The 17207-nt window shown below is 62.2% G+C and overlaps 1 protein-coding gene across 3 annotated transcripts; it reads right to left on the reverse strand.

Moving 5' to 3' along the window:
- Nucleotides 1–622: 622 nt before the first annotated feature.
- On the reverse strand, nt 623–16906 carry PLXNA3 (plexin A3). Of its 3 annotated transcripts, XM_070290425.1 has the most exons (33): nt 16785–16904; nt 14395–15016; nt 13505–14044; nt 12722–12904; nt 10784–10912; nt 10613–10713; nt 10206–10329; nt 9965–10121; nt 9788–9887; nt 9518–9632; nt 9200–9400; nt 8925–9021; nt 8602–8792; nt 8377–8522; nt 8167–8287; nt 7925–8061; nt 7667–7837; nt 7202–7295; nt 6873–7112; nt 6651–6794; nt 6337–6571; nt 6108–6250; nt 5749–6005; nt 5575–5641; nt 5335–5481; nt 5081–5240; nt 4879–4982; nt 4586–4682; nt 4155–4345; nt 3681–3850; nt 2947–3159; nt 2588–2738; nt 623–1662 (listed from the first exon to the last, which is right to left on the reverse strand). In XM_070290425.1, the coding sequence occupies exons 2-33, from the start codon at nt 14986–14988 to the stop codon at nt 1567–1569; spliced, it is 5616 nt and encodes a 1871-aa protein (XP_070146526.1). In that variant the 5' UTR covers nt 14989–15016; nt 16785–16904; the 3' UTR covers nt 623–1566. The 3 variants fall into 3 exon arrangements, with proteins under 3 accessions (XP_070146526.1, XP_070146527.1, XP_070146525.1); XM_070290426.1 differs by having other exon boundaries at nt 9200–9632; nt 16785–16906; XM_070290424.1 differs by having other exon boundaries at nt 8377–8695; nt 9200–9632.
- Between the last annotated feature and the right edge of the window lie 301 nt (nt 16907–17207).

Genomic DNA, 17207 nt, shown 5'->3' on the forward strand with positions numbered 1-17207 from the left:
ATCCACCTGCCAGTGTGGGAGGCACAAGAGATGAGGGTTTGATCCCTGTGTCCAGAAGATCCCCTGGAGGAGGAAATGGCAACCCACTCCATGATTCTTGCCTGGGGAATCCCATGGATAGAGGAGCCAGGTGGGAGTCCATGGAGTCGCAAAGAGTCAGACATGATTGAGGGCCTCAGCACCGCACAGGGGCACAATTGACTGCAGTGCACTTGGGACAGTAAAGAGCTGGCAGACATGAAGGTGTTTGTTGGCCACGAAGCTCTGGACCATTTTGAACACAGTGGGGACAAGGGCCACCATGTTTATTGACAGAGTCCCGGTGCCTCCCATGGTGAGAAGAGGCTGAGGGAAGCCAGGGCAGAAATGGGGTCCAGGCAAGAGACAAGGGCAGCTTGGACCAGTCAGGGGCAGTGGGGATGGGGAGAAGGGGGTGGCTTCTGAACATGTCTTGAAGGTGGAGCCACCCAGCCTCATTGATGGATTGGACATGGCTGCCCTGGACCACCTCAGATCCTCAGAAACCCCACAAGGAGTCACCCTTGCTCCCACAGATGGCCTCCAGCTCAGGCAGAATCCGACAGTCTCCCCACCTGCCCTGAGAACAAAGCCACATGCCAACTCTGTTTCCCAACATTTAATTAGGAAAAAAAAAAATGACAGGTCAAAGAAAACCTCATGCAAAAAAGAAAAAGAGGCCAAATCGGGTTTGTAGGAGCATGGACTGGGGCCAGGTTCCTCCAAGGAGGCAGAAGAACAAAGGAGTAAGGCACTGCCACCTCTGCCCCTCGAGGCGTGCGCAGGGCAGGGCAGCGGAGGGTGAGTGGTCTGGGGGCGTGCAGACCCCACAGATGGAGTTTGGCAGCAGGGCCTGGAGGAGGAGAGTCCGGTGCCCCCAGGCCCAGGTCTGGCCCTGGCAGGAGCCTGATTCAAGCCCTCCAGGCCTCAGAGAACACGGCCTGGGAGGAGGCCCAGGCCCAGCCCGAGAAGTCTGGACAGGCTTCTGTGTCAGCTGCTGGGGGACCCCCTCCGCAGAGCCATAGTCTGAGGGCACCTTTGGAGCCTTGCCCACCCCGAGTGCTGCTGGTGTCCAGGCCCTCTCCTGGAGATGGGCAGGGGCAGCCAGGGGAAGGGGTGGGGCCAGAGGTGAGGCCAAGGGGGGAGCTGGAGGACTCGAGGAGGTGAGTAAGGTTGGGACATCTGGGGCAGGGGTGGGTGGATAAGGGGGGGGCGTATTTACAGATGGAAAGGGTGAGTGGAGATAAATTAAATAAATAGGTGGCTGAGGCATAAATAGCAAGGAGGTCAGGGGTGATCACCAGACCGGGCAAGAGGGCAGGGGGAGGGTGGGGGTATTGCTGCTGCTGTGGTGGGGGGCTTGGTCCAGTCGCCCCCTCCCCACGCAGGGCCCAAAGCAAGGCACTAATGAAGGGCCCCAGGCTATGCCAGGGGTGTCTCGGCCCGGTGCCACCTGATCCAGGGCTCAGCCCAGGACCCAGGCCCAAGACGCCCCCTGGACGGGAGACTGGCTCAGGTCTGAGGCCTTTCTCTCCAGGTCGGCTGCCCTTAGCTGTTGCTGGACACGAGGCCGATGATCTGCTCCAGTTTCTGGCGCAGCTTGTGTTTCCGACAAGAGGCATCTCGGTCCAGGGCGCTAAGAACCTGGGAAGCAGGCCCCGAGCTGGGCTCTCAGGGGCAGCGGGCCGTTCCTCCCAGCCAAGCCCCCTGCTCCTTGGGGCAAGCTTGCCCCTCCCTCAGGCCTCAGGGTGTCCCTTCCTGCTGGCCGGGACCCTGGGCACATGGCCTCCAAACAGCCCCTCTTCCACCCCAAATCCTCCTCCAACCACACACTCTCATCCCTCCTCTCTAAGGCCAGCATGCAGCCCCATCCAAGGGTGATGTGGACTCAAGGCTCCCCTTTCCCATCCCCTGCAGACCCCCAATCCCACCCTAGACCTCTCCCATCCAAAGCAGCAGGCCTTCTTGGGCCTCATCTCTGTTGACCATGGGCAGCACCCATCACTCCTCCTGACACCTGGCAGGGGGTCCTCACGCATGTATTCCAGGCCCATGTGGCACTTGAGGGGGTGTCCCTCCCGACCCTCCTCAGACTCCGCAGCCAGCTCCCCTTCTGCTCTGCCACAGCTCTGTCTCTAGCTGCCCGAGGACTCCCTTGGTGAGCTCATCCAGGCTCAGGGCTCTCAGCCCTGTATCCAGTTGAAGTTTACCAGTTCTCATCTCCAACCAGGAGCCCAATCCTGAAGCCCACCCTCTGGCTTCCCTGTCTACTGAGGCTCAAGTCACAAATCAGGCAGGTGGCCTGACCCTGCCCACCTCTGGCCCCAGCCTTCGTTCCTGGCCCTTTACTTTCTCCCAACCAGAACTTGGTGCCTCAGCCAGTAGCTTCTCTTCTGGGTCCCTCACCTCCCCACATCTACAGAGTGTGTCACGTGTGCCATCCTGAGGGCTTGTTTGTGGGAGGAATTGTGAGTAATCCAAGAGCTGGTCTCCCTGACTCCCATCACACTCCTGCTTTTGCCACTGGCTGCACTCTCAAACTCGAGGGGCCTGCGGGGGTGGCACGCACCTCCTGACGGTACTTGGTGACGTAGAAATAGAGCTCACTGAGCGCACTCAGGACATTGAAATCACTTGCGTGGAGACGGGACTGCTCCACCAGATAGGCATCCATGTCCTGGTCACTGATGGATGCCATCTTGGCTATGTCCCGGTAGTACCTAATGGGATCCCAAAGAAGTCATGCTGGCAGCTGCTGCAAAAGTCAAAGCCCTTGTCCTGGCTGCCAGGCCAGCCTCTGGGCCTTCTTCCTGAAGCTAGCCTTTCATTAATATGTGCCAGCCTGGGCAGGGCCAGCTTCTACCCTCTCACCCAGTAGCCATGTCCCGTGGGTGTCCAGGCCCCCCACCCCCACACACTGGGGCCCACCTCTCCACCCAGCTCTTGTAGTTGGGGATGTCCTTGGCATAGAGCAGCTTGTTGGAGGGCGAGTCCTTGCCCAGGCGGTGCTCCGACGTGGAGCAGGAGTCCATGAAGGTCTGGGCCACCACCGACAAGCAGGCGTCCGTGATGCTGCTCTTGTGGATGTCGAACACGAACTGCGGGTTCTTGATCACGTTCACCCAGAAGCGCAGGGGCAAGCTAGACAGAGGGACAAAGGCCCACAGCTCCCCAGTTTCCCCGTGCCACACCCTCCTGTCTGCTCACCTCGACAGGCCCACAGGTGGCAAGATGACACACTGAGAGTTAGCAGCCTTTTAATTTTCAGCCTGACTTCAAGCAGTGAGAAGTAAGAGGAAATGGTATTCTGGCCTTGGTGATCTCAATGCTCCCCCCAACACACACATCACTCCCTGAACCAGGCTTCCAGCATCTCTGCACTGTGCCAGCGGTATCACCAGGTGAGCAGCCAGGCCCAGACAGTCAAGGGCATCTCTGAGTGTGGAGAGCACTATCTGCATCCCAGCCGCCCAAACTCCTGGCAGAGTGACAGACCCTTGCTCTCCCTACTCGGTGGCACCATCAATGCCAGGCCACTGTCCTCTCCTGCTGGGATGAGCAGTCCAGCCCCCAGCCCCCACTGTCACCCTGACCGAGGTCGCCAAGTACTAGCCAAGCCTCCTCTTCCCACCCAGCCCTGGAGGGCCAGCGCACAATGGTACCAGTTGCTCTTCCAGGTGTGGCGCACGTCGGGATCACTGATCTGCCGCTGGTCGGCCTGCTCATCCAGGAAGTCAAACATGTACTTAATGGCCAGTGGCAGGGCCGAGCCGCGGTGTGCCGTGCTGAACACGGTTTCAAAGAGGTCATCCACGAACTTCTGCAGTGTGCCCTGCAGGGGCACAGCAAGGGCACTGGCTGACAGGGAGCCAAGGGGGAATGTTCCCACAGCAGGACAGATGGGGATGGAGAGGCCTGACAATGAGTGGGGCTTCTCTGCCCAGCTAACAACACCCTTCAAATAGGCCTGGCCTTGACCTCAGGGTGGCAGTTCCCATAGCCAAGGCCTTAAGACAGTCCCTTGGCATTGGAACAATCCAGTGGCCCCTTCCCCAGGCAGCCAGAACCAGCCTGAGGGCCAAGTCCAGGACAGAAGGGACCCACACTCAGGCCAGGATGGCACAGGGCAGGCGCACCTTGGTGGCCAGCAGCCGTGTCAGGTAGATCTCTGAGACCATCTTGCTGCCACGGTCACCCTCTCGGTGGTCGGCATGGTCATGGTTCTTCACCAGGTGCCACAGCTTGGTGCCTGTCTCCTGGTCCGGGGTGATCATGGGCGCCCGAGAGCGGAGGCTGTCGGGGCTGCTGGCCGTGCGAAGCAAGCTCTCTGGGGCAGGGGATGGTGTGCCTCCTTAGGCCAATGGGCCAGCCATCACCATGGCTCTTGCCCCCTCTATCCCAGGAGCCCCGCACTTCTAGGTTCTCAAGAGCCCAGACCTCCTGAGAGCAGGGTCCAGGGAGGCTGCCAGAGCCAAGCTGGCTGCTCGGAGCAGGGGTTCCCCACCACGGCTGACACAACCTCAAAGGGCACAAGGCCAGCAGACGCCACCACACTGAGGACACTTACCGTAGCGGCTGAGGGAACGGGTGAAGGTGAAGGAGTTGGCCATGTTATAGGCTGACACTTGTTTGGGCACCAGCGCCACCAAGGAACCGTCTGTCACCTGCAGATGCCAGGGACAGAGAGGGGGCAATGCAGGAGGCTGAGAAGCCAAGGGGCCAACCTCGTGGGGATATGTGGGGCAGCTCCCACAGCTCCCAGAGGAGGGCCTGTATTGTGGGGGTGACGGAGGAGAGGGGCCAGCATGGGGCCACAGCCCCACAGGAGCACTGGTCATGGGTGGCCCTCCGGCTCCTCACCTGGTAGTGGGCCAGCGAGTTGACCCTCTTCCAGTCACACTCGATCTTGGTGGTGACATCCTCGTCCTGGAGGATGACACGGGCCATGCGGCCCTGGCGCCACTCTGCAGGCCACAAACAGCTCAGTGTGGGGGGGAGTATGAACAACAGCTATGGTACCAGGAGGTGCGGGGGGGCCGGGAGGAGAGGGCAGGAGCCTCACCTAGGTCCATGTCCTCAGCTTTGGGGCGCTGGGAGTAAGGGATGCCCTTGTACACAGCATCAAGCAGCTTATCTTTGGCCTGGGTGATACTGTCACAGTTTAGCACCTTCACGGGCACCTCAGCGCTGCCCTCGCTCTCCGGGCACACACAGTGCAGGGTCTGAGGGGGTGGGGGGCCACAGGGTGGGTCCTGGGTGAGGCTTCCCCGCAGGCCTGACACCCTGTCCACCTGACCACCCCCTTACACCACACACCAGCGTCTTATAGTCGATCTGCTGCCGGATGAGCTTGTCCTCGCTCAGTGAATACCGTGCCTCACCCGTGATGGCATCAATGGGGCCCTTCTCCATCTGCTGCTTGATGGCACAGTACAGCAGGAAGAGCGGCTCCCCAGCACACTCCTGTGGGCAGGGCCGGGCATACAGTTGCCTGCCAGCCAGCTGGCAGCTTCCCCACCCTACGGCCCCCACCACCTGCCCTGTGAGCATGCACACCTTCAGAAACTTATGCAGCAGGAAGGTGAACCAGTTGGTGAGCATCTTCTCAGCCACCGACTCAGTCCTGGAGAGAAAGGGGTGCTGGGGTCCTGGCCAGCAGGGGCCTCCCTAGGGGTGGGGCCTGGCCAGAGCAGGGTTGGCCTGGGGGCTGGGGGAGGGGGGACCCAGTACCTGCGCAGAAGCAGCTTCGGGTGGTTCTTGCTCTCAAGGTTCTTCTCGATGAGGTCCGCCAGCAGCTGCTTAAGCAGGCCCGTGGCGTAGTCGAGGCGGCTCTGCAGGACCACCATGGTGAGGGAGGCCACGGTGCCCCGGTCACGCATGGAGAAGCTGCTCTGGGCCTCCAGGGTGTGGATGAAAGTGAGCACGAAGGCGCGGCTGTGCAGCAGCTGCCCGAAGAGACGCAGGGCCTTCTCAACGTGGGGGGGGCTCTGGAGGCGACAGGGCATCTCAGAGAGCAGAGGTGACCCTACGGATGACAGGGCAGGGGCAAACAATGGTGGGGGGAGTGTATGGGGCGGGGTGGGACTCACATCCAGCTCCTTAAGCACCGGGTGGGCCTCAATCCCTGGGAAGAGCACCCGCACAGCGTAGGTCCGGTAGTCCAGGAAAGGGATCTGCACGCCGTCCATGTGGTTCGTCAACTCATTGATGTCTGTCTGCAGCTCAGCAAAGGCTGGGGAGGGCCGGTGGGGCAGAGTGAGCAGGGCAGGAGCAGGGAGCCCCTGCGGCCTGCCCCACACCCCACCTCCACACAGGCACCTTCCTTGCACTCCAGGGCCACGCGGGACTCCAAATTGTCCATCTGGAGCTGGAGCCGCTTTAGCGTGCGGTCCGCATCCTGAGTCTTACGTTTGTAGGCAACCAGCACGGCAGTGATGGCCAGCAGCAGGAGGCTGCCCCCTATCGCCAGCCCCACCACAGCCGGCAGGGTCAGTGCGCGCTCGGCCGTGATGTGCAGGGTGCCCAGCCAGAACTCCAGACCGCCCACCAGCACCTGCGGGGATGGGCACACAGTGAGGTGAGCCTCACGCCTGCCCCAGGCTGCCCTGGCCGCCTCCCTGCCCCATACCCACCATGACGGGCTGCCGGCCTGTCTGGCTGGGGGAGTCACAAAGGAGTTGCGTGTCGGAGACGGTGAGCGCACATGGCTGGCCCCCTATCAGCACCGTGTAGTTGAGGCGGGAGCTGCCAGCTGCTGCGGGGATCAGATTCTTGCCCTGCACACAGACACCCCAGTCAGCCAGGGCTCCCCCTTACCCCAGCCCTCCTGCCCTTTGCTCCTGCCCCAGCGGCACCTTTAGCACTACGTGGGAGCCCGGTTTGATGTCCAGGACCCCAGAGGGCCCAAGAGGCTCAAAGCTGGGGTCAGGGTAGTAGGTGAAGGAGGACCGGTTGAGGGAGCGGGCGGTCTGCACATGGTCCAGCAGGAAGCCAAACTCATCTGGGTGCTCGCCCTGGGCCTGCGGCTGGGGCTGCCCCAGGAAGATGCCAGGGGCTTTACACAGCATGGCAGTGTCATTGATCACCTGGCATGTCTGCGGGGACAAAGGCAAGCAGTCCAGCACTTGAGGCCACAGCGGGCAGAGTGGCAGGGGTGGGACGGGGGGGCGCAGCTGGCACTCACATTGGTGGTCTCGATGCCTCGGTACTTGGCCCGGACCCGGGGCTCCTGGACCGTCAGCAAGTGGGTCCCACTCACGGTGATGGCAGTGCTTCCACTAGGGACAGGAGTGAGGGACTTCAGGGTTCCTCCCCAACTGCCCCGAGCATCGCCCTTTCTCTGCTTTCCCCATTGGAAGTGAAGTGAAAGTCACTCAGTCGTGTCTGACTCTTTGTGAGCCCATGGACTATATAGTCCATGGAATTCTCCAGGCCAGAATACTGGAGTGGGTAGCCTTTCCCTTTTCCAGGGGATCTTCCCAACCCAGTGGCCCTGGAGCCTCCGTAACCCTGGGTCACCCAGTGGGTGCCAAGTGTTGTGTGGTCATGGAGGAACCAGGCTCCCCTCTGCTGAGGAGGGTTCAGGCTCAGAGTGGGGGGAACTTGATGCCAGGTGCTCAGAGACCTGGTCCCCAGCATCCCCTCTTACTTGATGATGCTCCACGTGGGCTCGAGGCGTGTGACAGTGGGGTCCTGGGTGTAAGTGTAGACAACACCGGGACTGGAGATGTTGGCGCGGTCAATGGCCAGCGTGATTGGGGCTTGGCTCGGGCCCAGGGTGGAGACAGGCGAGATGCATACGATGGCTTCAGCATCCCTCCTGCATCAGCAAGTGGGGACTTGGAGAGAGTGGCCCAGGGCTGCCCGCCATCTGCCAGCTTGAGGCCCCAGCTCCCAAACAACCCACCGGACAAACTGGCACTCGCCATCTCTCACGATCACCATGACCCTGCTGCCGGCGTCCAGAGCCCTTCCAGAGATGGTGAGCCGCGTGCCCCCAGAGGCTGGGCCCCGACTAGGACTCACACGGTCAAACGTAGGCGTCTATGGGAGAAGACGTCCTAAGGGGCAGGGCGAGGCAGGGGGGGCCAGGCCGCATGCTACCCCCAGGAAGCGATGGGAGAGGAAACGGGTAGGCAGCCCACCCACCACAAAGGTGTAAAGCTGCTCAGACTGCGTGCGGAATTCAGCCGAACAGTCGCCAACACAGAGCTCCGCAGGCCCCGGTGGAGGGCTGGGTACCAGTGACTCTTCCATCTCACAGACGATCCTGAGGGCAGGGTCCGAGAAAGTCAGGCCCTGGAGGCCAGCCCCCAGCGGGGGATGAGGCCTGGTGTCCGCCAGCTGGGCTGCACTCACCTCTCAGCACTGATATACTCAGCGGGGATGGAGTTGCAGCGCACGCCAGCCACCCGCAGGCCCACCTCTCGGGAGGTGAGGCCCAGGTTCTCACCCACGATGGTGATCCGGGTGCCCCCCTCCTTGGGCCCCATGACTGGGTGGATCTGCAGAGCAGGATGGGAGGCAGGAGGGTAAGCTGAGTTGGCGGGTGCCCAGAGGGCAGTGGGTGGAGGGGAGACCGACCTGAGCAATGCGAGGATGGCTGCAGCGAGCGCCCTTCTGGTTCGGGTGCATCCAGTTTGTCTTGGGGGCTGGGCAGTGGGCCCGCAGCTGGCACCTGTGCTCCGAGATGCACCAGCCACAGTTGAAGCGGGGGTCAGCCTTGAGGCAGAGGCCACAGCTGGGCCGCTGCGCCCAGCACTTGTACAAGAGGGCTGTGGGCACAGAGGGCATCGCTGGGGAGCAGTTATGGGCCCTAACGAAGGGTCCCCCTGTGGGACCCCGGCCCCAGCTCATGCCTATGCTGCCCCAGGAAGTGAGGTCCTCAGCCCCATCCCGCAGCTCACCTCGGAAGGTAGCAGGCTTGTCAATGGCGAAATCGCCATCCCAGACCACAGAGAAGTCCAGCTCGGTGTCACCGTACTCATCACCTTCATAAGAATACTGGGGGAGAAGGACTCGTGTGACCCTCGTGAAGGTGTGCAGACCACCCCCCCCCCAACCTTAGCTCAGGAATCCCCAGCAGGAGACTCAGAAGGTCCTCTGCCAGAATGAGCCGAGGCTTTCCGAAGAGTCTGCTGGGCACAGCCCAGACCCCCGAGACAGGCGGGGTGGGCCTCACCGAGGCGTTCTGGCACTGCACGCTGCTGCTGTTGAAGCGCACGGCGGGCACCCGCTGATGCCGGCCCTGCACCCGGACCACGCACTCGTAGTTCTTCTGCCCCGACTGAGGCTGCGGCAGGTTCTTGGCCCGCAGGGTGAGGGGCTGCACAACGCCTACCGGGATCAGGAGGTCCCCGCTGGGCAGGATCTCAGGGCAGCCCTGAGGGGAGAACCCCCGCGTTGAGGAGGCTCCAAGAAAACCCCAAGATGGAGGGCAGCAAAGCCAGGGACCAGCCTGCAGGGAGCCCGGCCCCCTCGTGCGCGATGCCCGCCTCACCTCAGGGTTGCGCACCCTGCCCTCCTGGAAGGAACAGTCATGGGGCTGGCTGGTACACACGTGGCGGTACTTACACCACTGGCAGGGGTAAGGGCTGCTGACGCAGGATATGCACCTGGAGGGGAGAGGCTTCAGAAATCACGGAGGAGACCAAACTGGGCCCTTCACTGTCCCTCACATAGGCCACATGGGAAGCCAAAGGAAAAAGGCGCCCACGTCACAGCGAGCCACAGAGACATGGGGACCGGGGGCAGGCCAGCTACTACTCACGACTGGAGGACGCTGCAGTTGTAGAAGACGAAGTCGGCCCCAGCAAACCTCACACCAGTCTCCTTGGAGAGCAGCTGCAGCCGCACAGTGCGGGTGGCCCCTGCAGTGAGCCCGTGGCACCCTGTGTGAGCCATGGACAGACAGCATCCCCCGCCCCCCGCAGCCCCATCCACTGACCGTGCCCCCGGGTGAGAGCCCGGAGCTCCTGGAGGGAAGGCGAGGGGCAACGTAACTCCCCGGAGGGCAGCAGGACGGCCTCGCTCTGGGTCACCTCCTCGAAGGCACAGCTCACGCCCGCACTGAGGTCTGGCACGTTGCTCATGGCCACAGTCAGCTGCGGGAAGCCGAGGGCTTGGAGGAGGGTCCACTGCAGCACATGGGCGCCACGGCCCTGCCATGTCCCCACCACGCCCCTCACCTGCACCCCAGGTGATGTCACCGACACGTTGTTGGGCCAGATGTGCACCTGGACACACTTGCTGAGCGCCTCAGCGAAGCCATACGGGGCCACGGCACCTGGACAGGCCCCTTGGCGGCAGCACCTGTGTGGGGTCAGGCCAGGCCCATCCCACAGCTGCCCTGGGGGCCAGGAAGGGGTGACGAGGGGGCAGCCGGCCCGGCCTACGGTGCCAGACAACTGCATGCCTTGGCTTCATCCCCGAGGGCCTGAGAGACATCACTCGGGCCAGAGGTTCTGCTAATTAGCGGGAGAAAGTCAGAAGGGAGGGAGAGGGAGGCTACAAGGGCACAGCTGGTAGGGTGGGCACGTGGGAGAGGGCAGGCACCACAGCCCCCAGCCACGGGCAGAGCTGGGCAGGTCCTCACCTGTGCTGCAGCACGCACCAGCCACAGTGCGGGTCCCCTGAGCCCAAGCAGGCCGCACAGTTCAGGTATTGCTCGCAGGTCTCCACTGGGAGCTGGCTCACCTGGGCACAGCCGAGTTAGCATGTGCCGCGCCCTGCCCCCAGCCCACCCCGCCACCTGTCCCGGGCCCACCTGCTTCTCACTCAGCAGGTAGATGTGCCGGTGGTCAGGGCTGAAGAGCAGGTCACGAAGAATGGGGCTGCCATCCACCACGGGCACCGTCTCGTACAGGTGAGCCTCCTGAGAGCTGTCAACCCGCACCTGGGCAACAAGACCAGCCACCTGACGCCACAGCAGCAGCCAAATATACCCAGGCAGGCTCTTCTGCAGCCAGGGGCCCAGCCTTGTCCCATCATAGACAGCCGGGGAAGGATGAGACCAAGGCTGCCCCCTGGAGGCTCTTGGGGGTGTCACAGCTGGTCCAAAAAGGCTCACAGGGCGGAGAGAGTGAGAGATGACCACACTTACGGCAGAAAGCAAAGAACTAAAGAGCCTCTTGATGAAAGTGAAAGAGGAGAGTGAAAAGGCTGGCTTAGATCTCAATATTCAAAAAATGAAGATCATGGCACCTGGTCACATCACTTCATGGCAAATAGATGGTGAAACACTGGAAACAGTGACAGACTCTATTTTCTTAGGCTCTAAAATCACTGCAGATGGTGACTGCAGCCATGAAATTAAAAGATGCTTGCTCCTTGGAAGAAAAGCTATGACCAACCTAGACAGTGTATTAAAAAGCAGAGAAGTTACTTGGCCAACAAAAGTCCGTCTAGTCAAAGCGATGGTTTTTCCAGTAGTCATGTATGGATGTGAGAGCTGGACCATAAAGAAAGCTGAGACCCAAAGAATTAATGTTTTTGAGCTGTGGTGTTGAAGACTCTTGAGAGTCCCTTGGACTGAAAAGAGATCAAACCAGTCCATCTTAAAGGAAATCAGTCCTGAATATTCATTGGGACGACTGATACTAAAGCTGAAACTCCAATCCTGCCACCTGATGGGAAGAACTGACTCACTGGAAAAGACCCTGGTGCTGGGAAAGATTGAAGGTGGGAGGAGAAGGGGACAACAGAGGATGAGATGGTTGGATGGCATCACCGACTCAACAGACATGAGTTTGAGTGAACTCTAGGAGTTGGTGATGGACAGGGAGGCCTGGGGTAGAGTCAGACACGACTGAGTGACTGAACTGTAACTGTAGAGTTCGGGCATGGGGAAAAGGTGAGATTTATAGGGGAAGGGATTTTTGGGATGATGGCAATACCCTGGAATGAAGGAGTGTTCATGCCAGTATAACTGCAAATGTACCAAAATCAGAGAGATGCTTTATATGAGGGTGGGAGTGCAACATAGGAGTTATACCCCAATAAAGCTGTGAGAAATGCAAAAAAAAGGACCTGGAGGGTAGTAGACTAGGCCCCCAAGAGTTCCCTGGCCACTCCAGACCTCCTAGGAACAGCCCGCATCTCCCAGGTGAGCACAAGGAGAAGTTGGTAGTTGGTCTGACTCCTTGTCCCTTTAGAAAACCTCAGACCTCCCAGTCCTAAAACAGAAGCAACCCCTGGGCCTATGAGGGGACAAGATGGCAAAGGCAGTCATGTTCACATTTGTTCCCTCATTCATTCAAGGAGGCTTCCTTAGTAGCTCAGTGGGTAAAGAATCTGCCTGCAACGCAGGAGACCCAGGCTCGATCCCTGGGTCAGGAAGATCCCCTGGAGAAGGGAACGGCAACCCACTCTAGTACTCTTGTCTGGCGAATTCCACGGACAGAGAACCTGGTGGGCTACAGTCCGTGGAATTGCAGAGGTGGACCCGACTATATGACTAACTTTCCTTTCCTTTTTCATTCAAGAAGGACCCAACAATAATGGCTCCTGCTCTCCTGGAAGGGAAGCCCAGAGATAAGGACAGAGGCCTGGGTCTGCCACAGGAAGCCAGTGGTTCAGGCCACAGCAGGCAGTGGCACCGGTGAGCGTGGGTGGCGCAGGGGCACACAGGGCTTGCCTGCACAGTCTTGTCCCCACCCCTCGTTCTGCATCTCAGCCTGCCCTGATGCCACAGGCTGGTGCCCACCTTCTTGAGACTGCCACCGCGAGTGCCGATGAAGACCACAGAGTGCTGCTGGTAGGTGTAGGCGGCCACGCTGGTCATGCCATCGGTACTGTCAGCTAGCAGGGGCAGCCCCTCAATCACGTGCAGTCCACCCAGTGGCTGGTTCAACACCAGCCCACAGAAGTTTCCATTTATCTGCATGGGCTGGTGAAACAGGAGGGGTGCATGCAGGTCAGCTCACAGGCACCCACTGGACGACGGCCACGAGATCCCACATTGTGGCAGGGAAGAGGACTCAGAACTCGTTCCTTGCTAGCCAAGACCAACCAACCATTAGTCCCGGGACCCCACAGGAAATGGGGGGATGAGAAAGGAGCTGGAGGAAGGCGAGCAGGCAGGAGTGGGGAGTAGACAGCAAAGCCTGGGAGGCTGCCACTGATGCAGAATGTGAGGGGGCACCCACAAGATAGAGCTGGAGGAGCCAGCTGGGGACACAGGGGCAGGAAGAGGAAAGGAACGGTCCACAAACAGAGTGTGCCCACCCAGAGGACTGGCAGGGAGGCAGGCTGGCAGGGGAAGAGAAGCTGCAAAGGCAGGGAGGGGATCACAGAGGGTGGGGGATTCTGGGCTAAGCTGTCACTCCCAAGACGGTCCAGGGAAGCATCTCCCAGGTGAGTGGGCCTGTCCAACCTGGGACAGGCTGGCAGCCTACTGGCTGCTGTGTGACCACCAGGGCTGGCCCTGCAGACCTGGGAAGGGGCAGAGGGTCTGGCAGAGGGGTTGTGGGGGTGGGCAGGGGCTCACAGTGTTGATACAGGGCAGCTCCTTGTTCAGAAGCCAGGGCAGGGCCAGCGTGCCCTCCCCACGGTAGCAGGACTGGATGCGACGCCGGATGTGCGCATTGATGTTGCTGAGGGTAAAGAGGCAGAGGATGGTCTGCCGTGGTGGGCTGGCCCGGTTCTTCTGGCCCTGAGAGAAGACAGTGAAGAGGATGTCCTCGTCGGCTGGCACGCCCAGGGCCTGGGCCAACAGCAGGCCGGGTTTGGCCAGGTGGGCGCTCTGCACCAGGCGGTACTCCACACCACGCCACGAGCAGCCGATGGGGAACTCCACGTATGAGTAGAATTCGGAGTCTCCTGAGCACATGCGCACAATCTTGGACGTGAAGAACTTCTCGCCTGCTGTGTCCAGCAGTGTCTGCTGGGTGTCCAGCTGCAGCGTCAGGAAGTACACAAAGGAGGCGCTCACAAAGCCATAGACGTAGTAGATGTCAAAGGCCGGGTACAGGGACAGCGTGTCTGAGGGGATCTTGATCTGCGAGGAGACGAACTCGTCCTGGTACACCTACGGAACAGGTGGGAGACAAGGCTAGGGTCCACCCGTGGCCTCCCCATCTGTGGCCCCTGCCACTCGCCCTGGCCTTGATCCCACAACAGGGTCCCCAAGGGGCTTCCGTCACAACTCCCTGCCCATGCATGCACAGGACCCCAGGCCAGAAAGACTCCAGAGGGCAAGCCATGACCCGGCCCACCCTGCCATCCTCAGCAGCTTGTCCCGTCTGGGACCAATTAGGTCTCTTCCGGGGGCAGAGGCAGGACACATGAAGGCAGGAGGGCACAGGGCCTGGCTCTCCAGAGGGGGGTGAACGGATGGGAGGGCAGGGGCCACCTGACGGCCAGGGGGGGCTCACCCACCAGACTGAACATGTCTACACCGTCCTCGTCCCGGATGAGCTTTCGGGAGCTCAGGGTGGGGAAGTACTCAGACTTGCCGTCCACAGCCGTGCCTACAAACAGCTTGCTGGGCCCCTGGCCCTGCTCCACGATGACGCCAGCCATGGAGTCTGGCTCCTGGGCCCCCGACAGGTAGTGCTCCTTGCGGTGGTGGGGCTCACCCAGCTTGAAGAGGTCGTCCAGCCGCAAGAACTGGCAGATACCCTGCCAGATGCTGCCACAGGCCACCAGGCGGCGGGCCGTGTAGTCTATGAGCAGCAGCTTGTTCACATTGTCCACGGGCGCCAGCCGGTGGGCACACACGCGCATGCTGGGGGGCGGGTAGCAGCGGGAGTTGTCTTCGACAGGCCCCGTGACGTGGACCCGCAGCTCGGTCAGATTGGGCGCCAGCTTGAAGATGTGGTTCACGGCGCCCACAAACACCTCCCCGGTCACCCGGTGCACAGCCAGGTGGGTGAGTGAGGTGTCCGTCACTGAGAAAACAGGGAAGGGCCCGTGGCTGCCCAGGGCCTGCCCGGTGGCCAAGAGGAACAGCAGGATGAAGATGGTGGGCATGGCTGGCGGCTGTCCCGGGGGGGTGGGCCTGGGGAGAGACAGCAGGGGCCAGTCAGAGGCCCACCCCCTGGCCTGACCTTGGGCCTCCGGCTGGCCCAGAACCACAGCCCAGAGGGTGGAGGCCAGTCACCTGCCACCACACCAGGGCCCCAGATGGCAGCCCCAGCTGGGAGAGAGGAGGGGCATCCACCAGGGTGCACAAGGGAGCTACAAGCGCAGGCAGGCTTGGGGGCCATCAATCATCCCCCACCCATTGCTGGCAAGCAGCCGGGAGGCCTCGCCTCAGCTGGGCCACACCCAAGTGGGCCTCGGCGCCAGATGCTGGGAGAGGCAGGGTGGGAGGCCCTCCAGGAAGGAGAAGCTGAACAGCAGATCCCAGGCCCGAGGGTGGCCAGCCACACACGGGCGCAACACAACCACAGGCCACTCAAGGCCACAGAGCAGCCTCGCACCCTAGTTGGGGGGGGGGGCGGGGAGGAGACAAGCGGGGGGAAAAAGACTGCAAATGGGACGTTGGGGTGTCAGGACATCAGAGGTCTGAGGCATCAAAGTCTGAGCCCAAACAGCACCCAGGGACACCAATCCGCCTTAGGCACCCCAGCTGCCTCCTTGCCCCAAGGGCCTCTGTCTTCTGGCTGACCAGGAGCCTACGATCGGTCTACAGGCTGCCACACAAAAGCCGAGTGGTGCCGGCCCCCGCAGCAATGCACAGAGACAGACAGAAACCAGGCTCTGCCCAGGCACAACCGGATGGATGCCTGGGGCAGGGGTGCACGCAGCCCCCTCCAAAGCCAGATGGTAGCTGGCAAAGGGGCAAGGCAGGGTTGGCAAACACGGCTGAGACTCTGGGGAGACAAGCCTAGGGACCCCCAGGAGCAGTGCCGGGCTTGGCTGGGTCTTCACCCGGAGGCCACACCTAGCTCCAGGCAGCCAAGACAGCAGAGCCATGTCGTGGCAGCCAACGGGGCAGGGCTCAGGGCCCCCCTGTCAGTGCCCAAGCCCCAAGGGAGACACAAGTTATCCCACCTTGCAGGGGGTGGCGGGGAACCAAACCAAGGCAGCCCAGAAGAAATGGGGCGGGGGAGGGGGCGGATTGCATTTGCCAGAACCAGGAGCAGACCCAGCTTGGAACTGCTAAGTTTCAGCTCAAGACAGCTCGGCTCTCCCAGGCTCTTTTGTCAAGGTCTGCATCCTGGACCCTGAATGCCAGAGCCAGAGAAGAAAGGAGGGCGGAGAAGGGGGGGCGTCATTGCCACCCTCACCTCCTCCGCAGCGCACCGGAATACAAGCCTAAGAAGGGGAACGGGGCGGGTCGGGAGGGACACCTGGAGAGGCACGCTGTGGAGCCCAAATGCCCGCTCCAAAGCACAGCCTGGAAGCGGGAGCCTCCGGCCAACCGAGCCTCTCTGCGCCAGCCCTGCGGAGCCCGAGGATGCGGGCAGACCCTGGCAGAAACGGGGCTCTCGCACCCGCTCCCCGATGCCCTGCGCGGTTCTGCCAGCCCGGGTTGCCCTGCCCCCATCCAGGGACACCGCCCCCCCTCCGCCGCCCCACTCCCCCCAGTGGACGGAGGCGCCGGGGCTGCTTCTCCACCACAAAGGGTCCCCATCGGGTAGGGGGCTGGCGGCGGGGGCGCCGAGCACTGAAGACCAGTCGGGCGGGCGCCCCAGAAGGCAGGGGCAGGGCCCGACCCCTGGAGGCCAAGGCGAACCCCGGGGATGCCCGACCCAGGGGCGGATGAACAGGCTGGCCTCGCACAGGCGGCAGGAGCGAGGGGGGTGGTGGCAGGCACCTACCTGTCCCTCCGCCGCCGCCGGGTCCGGGTGGCCGCCTGTCGGCCACGTGGACGCGCCCTCGAGCCCCACACCGCCCCGCTCGCGCGCCCTCGCTGCCGCACCCCGCGCGCCCGCGCCGCCGCCGCCGCCCACACTTTGGGGCCGGCCCGCGGCCGCCGGGGCCTTTTAAATCCGGACCGTACCACCGCGCCGGGCAGGGGTGCCCAGGGAGGGCCGAGCGGCAGTGCTCGCGGCCGTGGGGGGCCGCCTCTCCCCGAGCCACGGGAGAGGCCCAGCAGCGCAGCTCCGCCCCGGCGAGCGGCCGGGGTTCCCCCCCCAACCCACCGCAGCGAGACGACCCTCCCGTCCCCTCGCGCAATGGCCGCGTCCGGGGCGCGCGCCCCTCAGCCCGCCGCCTCCCGCCATCAGGGGACCCGCGCGCGC

Source organism: Ovis canadensis, chromosome X, assembly GCF_042477335.2.
Source record: "Ovis canadensis isolate MfBH-ARS-UI-01 breed Bighorn chromosome X, ARS-UI_OviCan_v2, whole genome shotgun sequence".
Taxonomy (NCBI): domain Eukaryota; kingdom Metazoa; phylum Chordata; class Mammalia; order Artiodactyla; family Bovidae; genus Ovis; species Ovis canadensis.

Excerpts from the sequence above, each read along its gene's own strand:
- PLXNA3 (XM_070290426.1), bottom strand. The coding sequence starts at position 14,988 with ATGCCCACCATCTTCATCCTGCTGTTCCTCTTGGCCACCGGGCAGGCC. Across the intron at positions 10,714-10,783 it reads ACCTGCTGAGTGAGAAGCAG|GTGAGCCAGCTCCCAGTGGA; the intron begins GTGGGCCCGGGA and ends GGCTGTGCCCAG. Across the intron at positions 9,022-9,199 it reads TGCAGTGCCAGAACGCCTCG|TATTCTTATGAAGGTGATGA; the intron begins GTGAGGCCCACC and ends CTTCTCCCCCAG.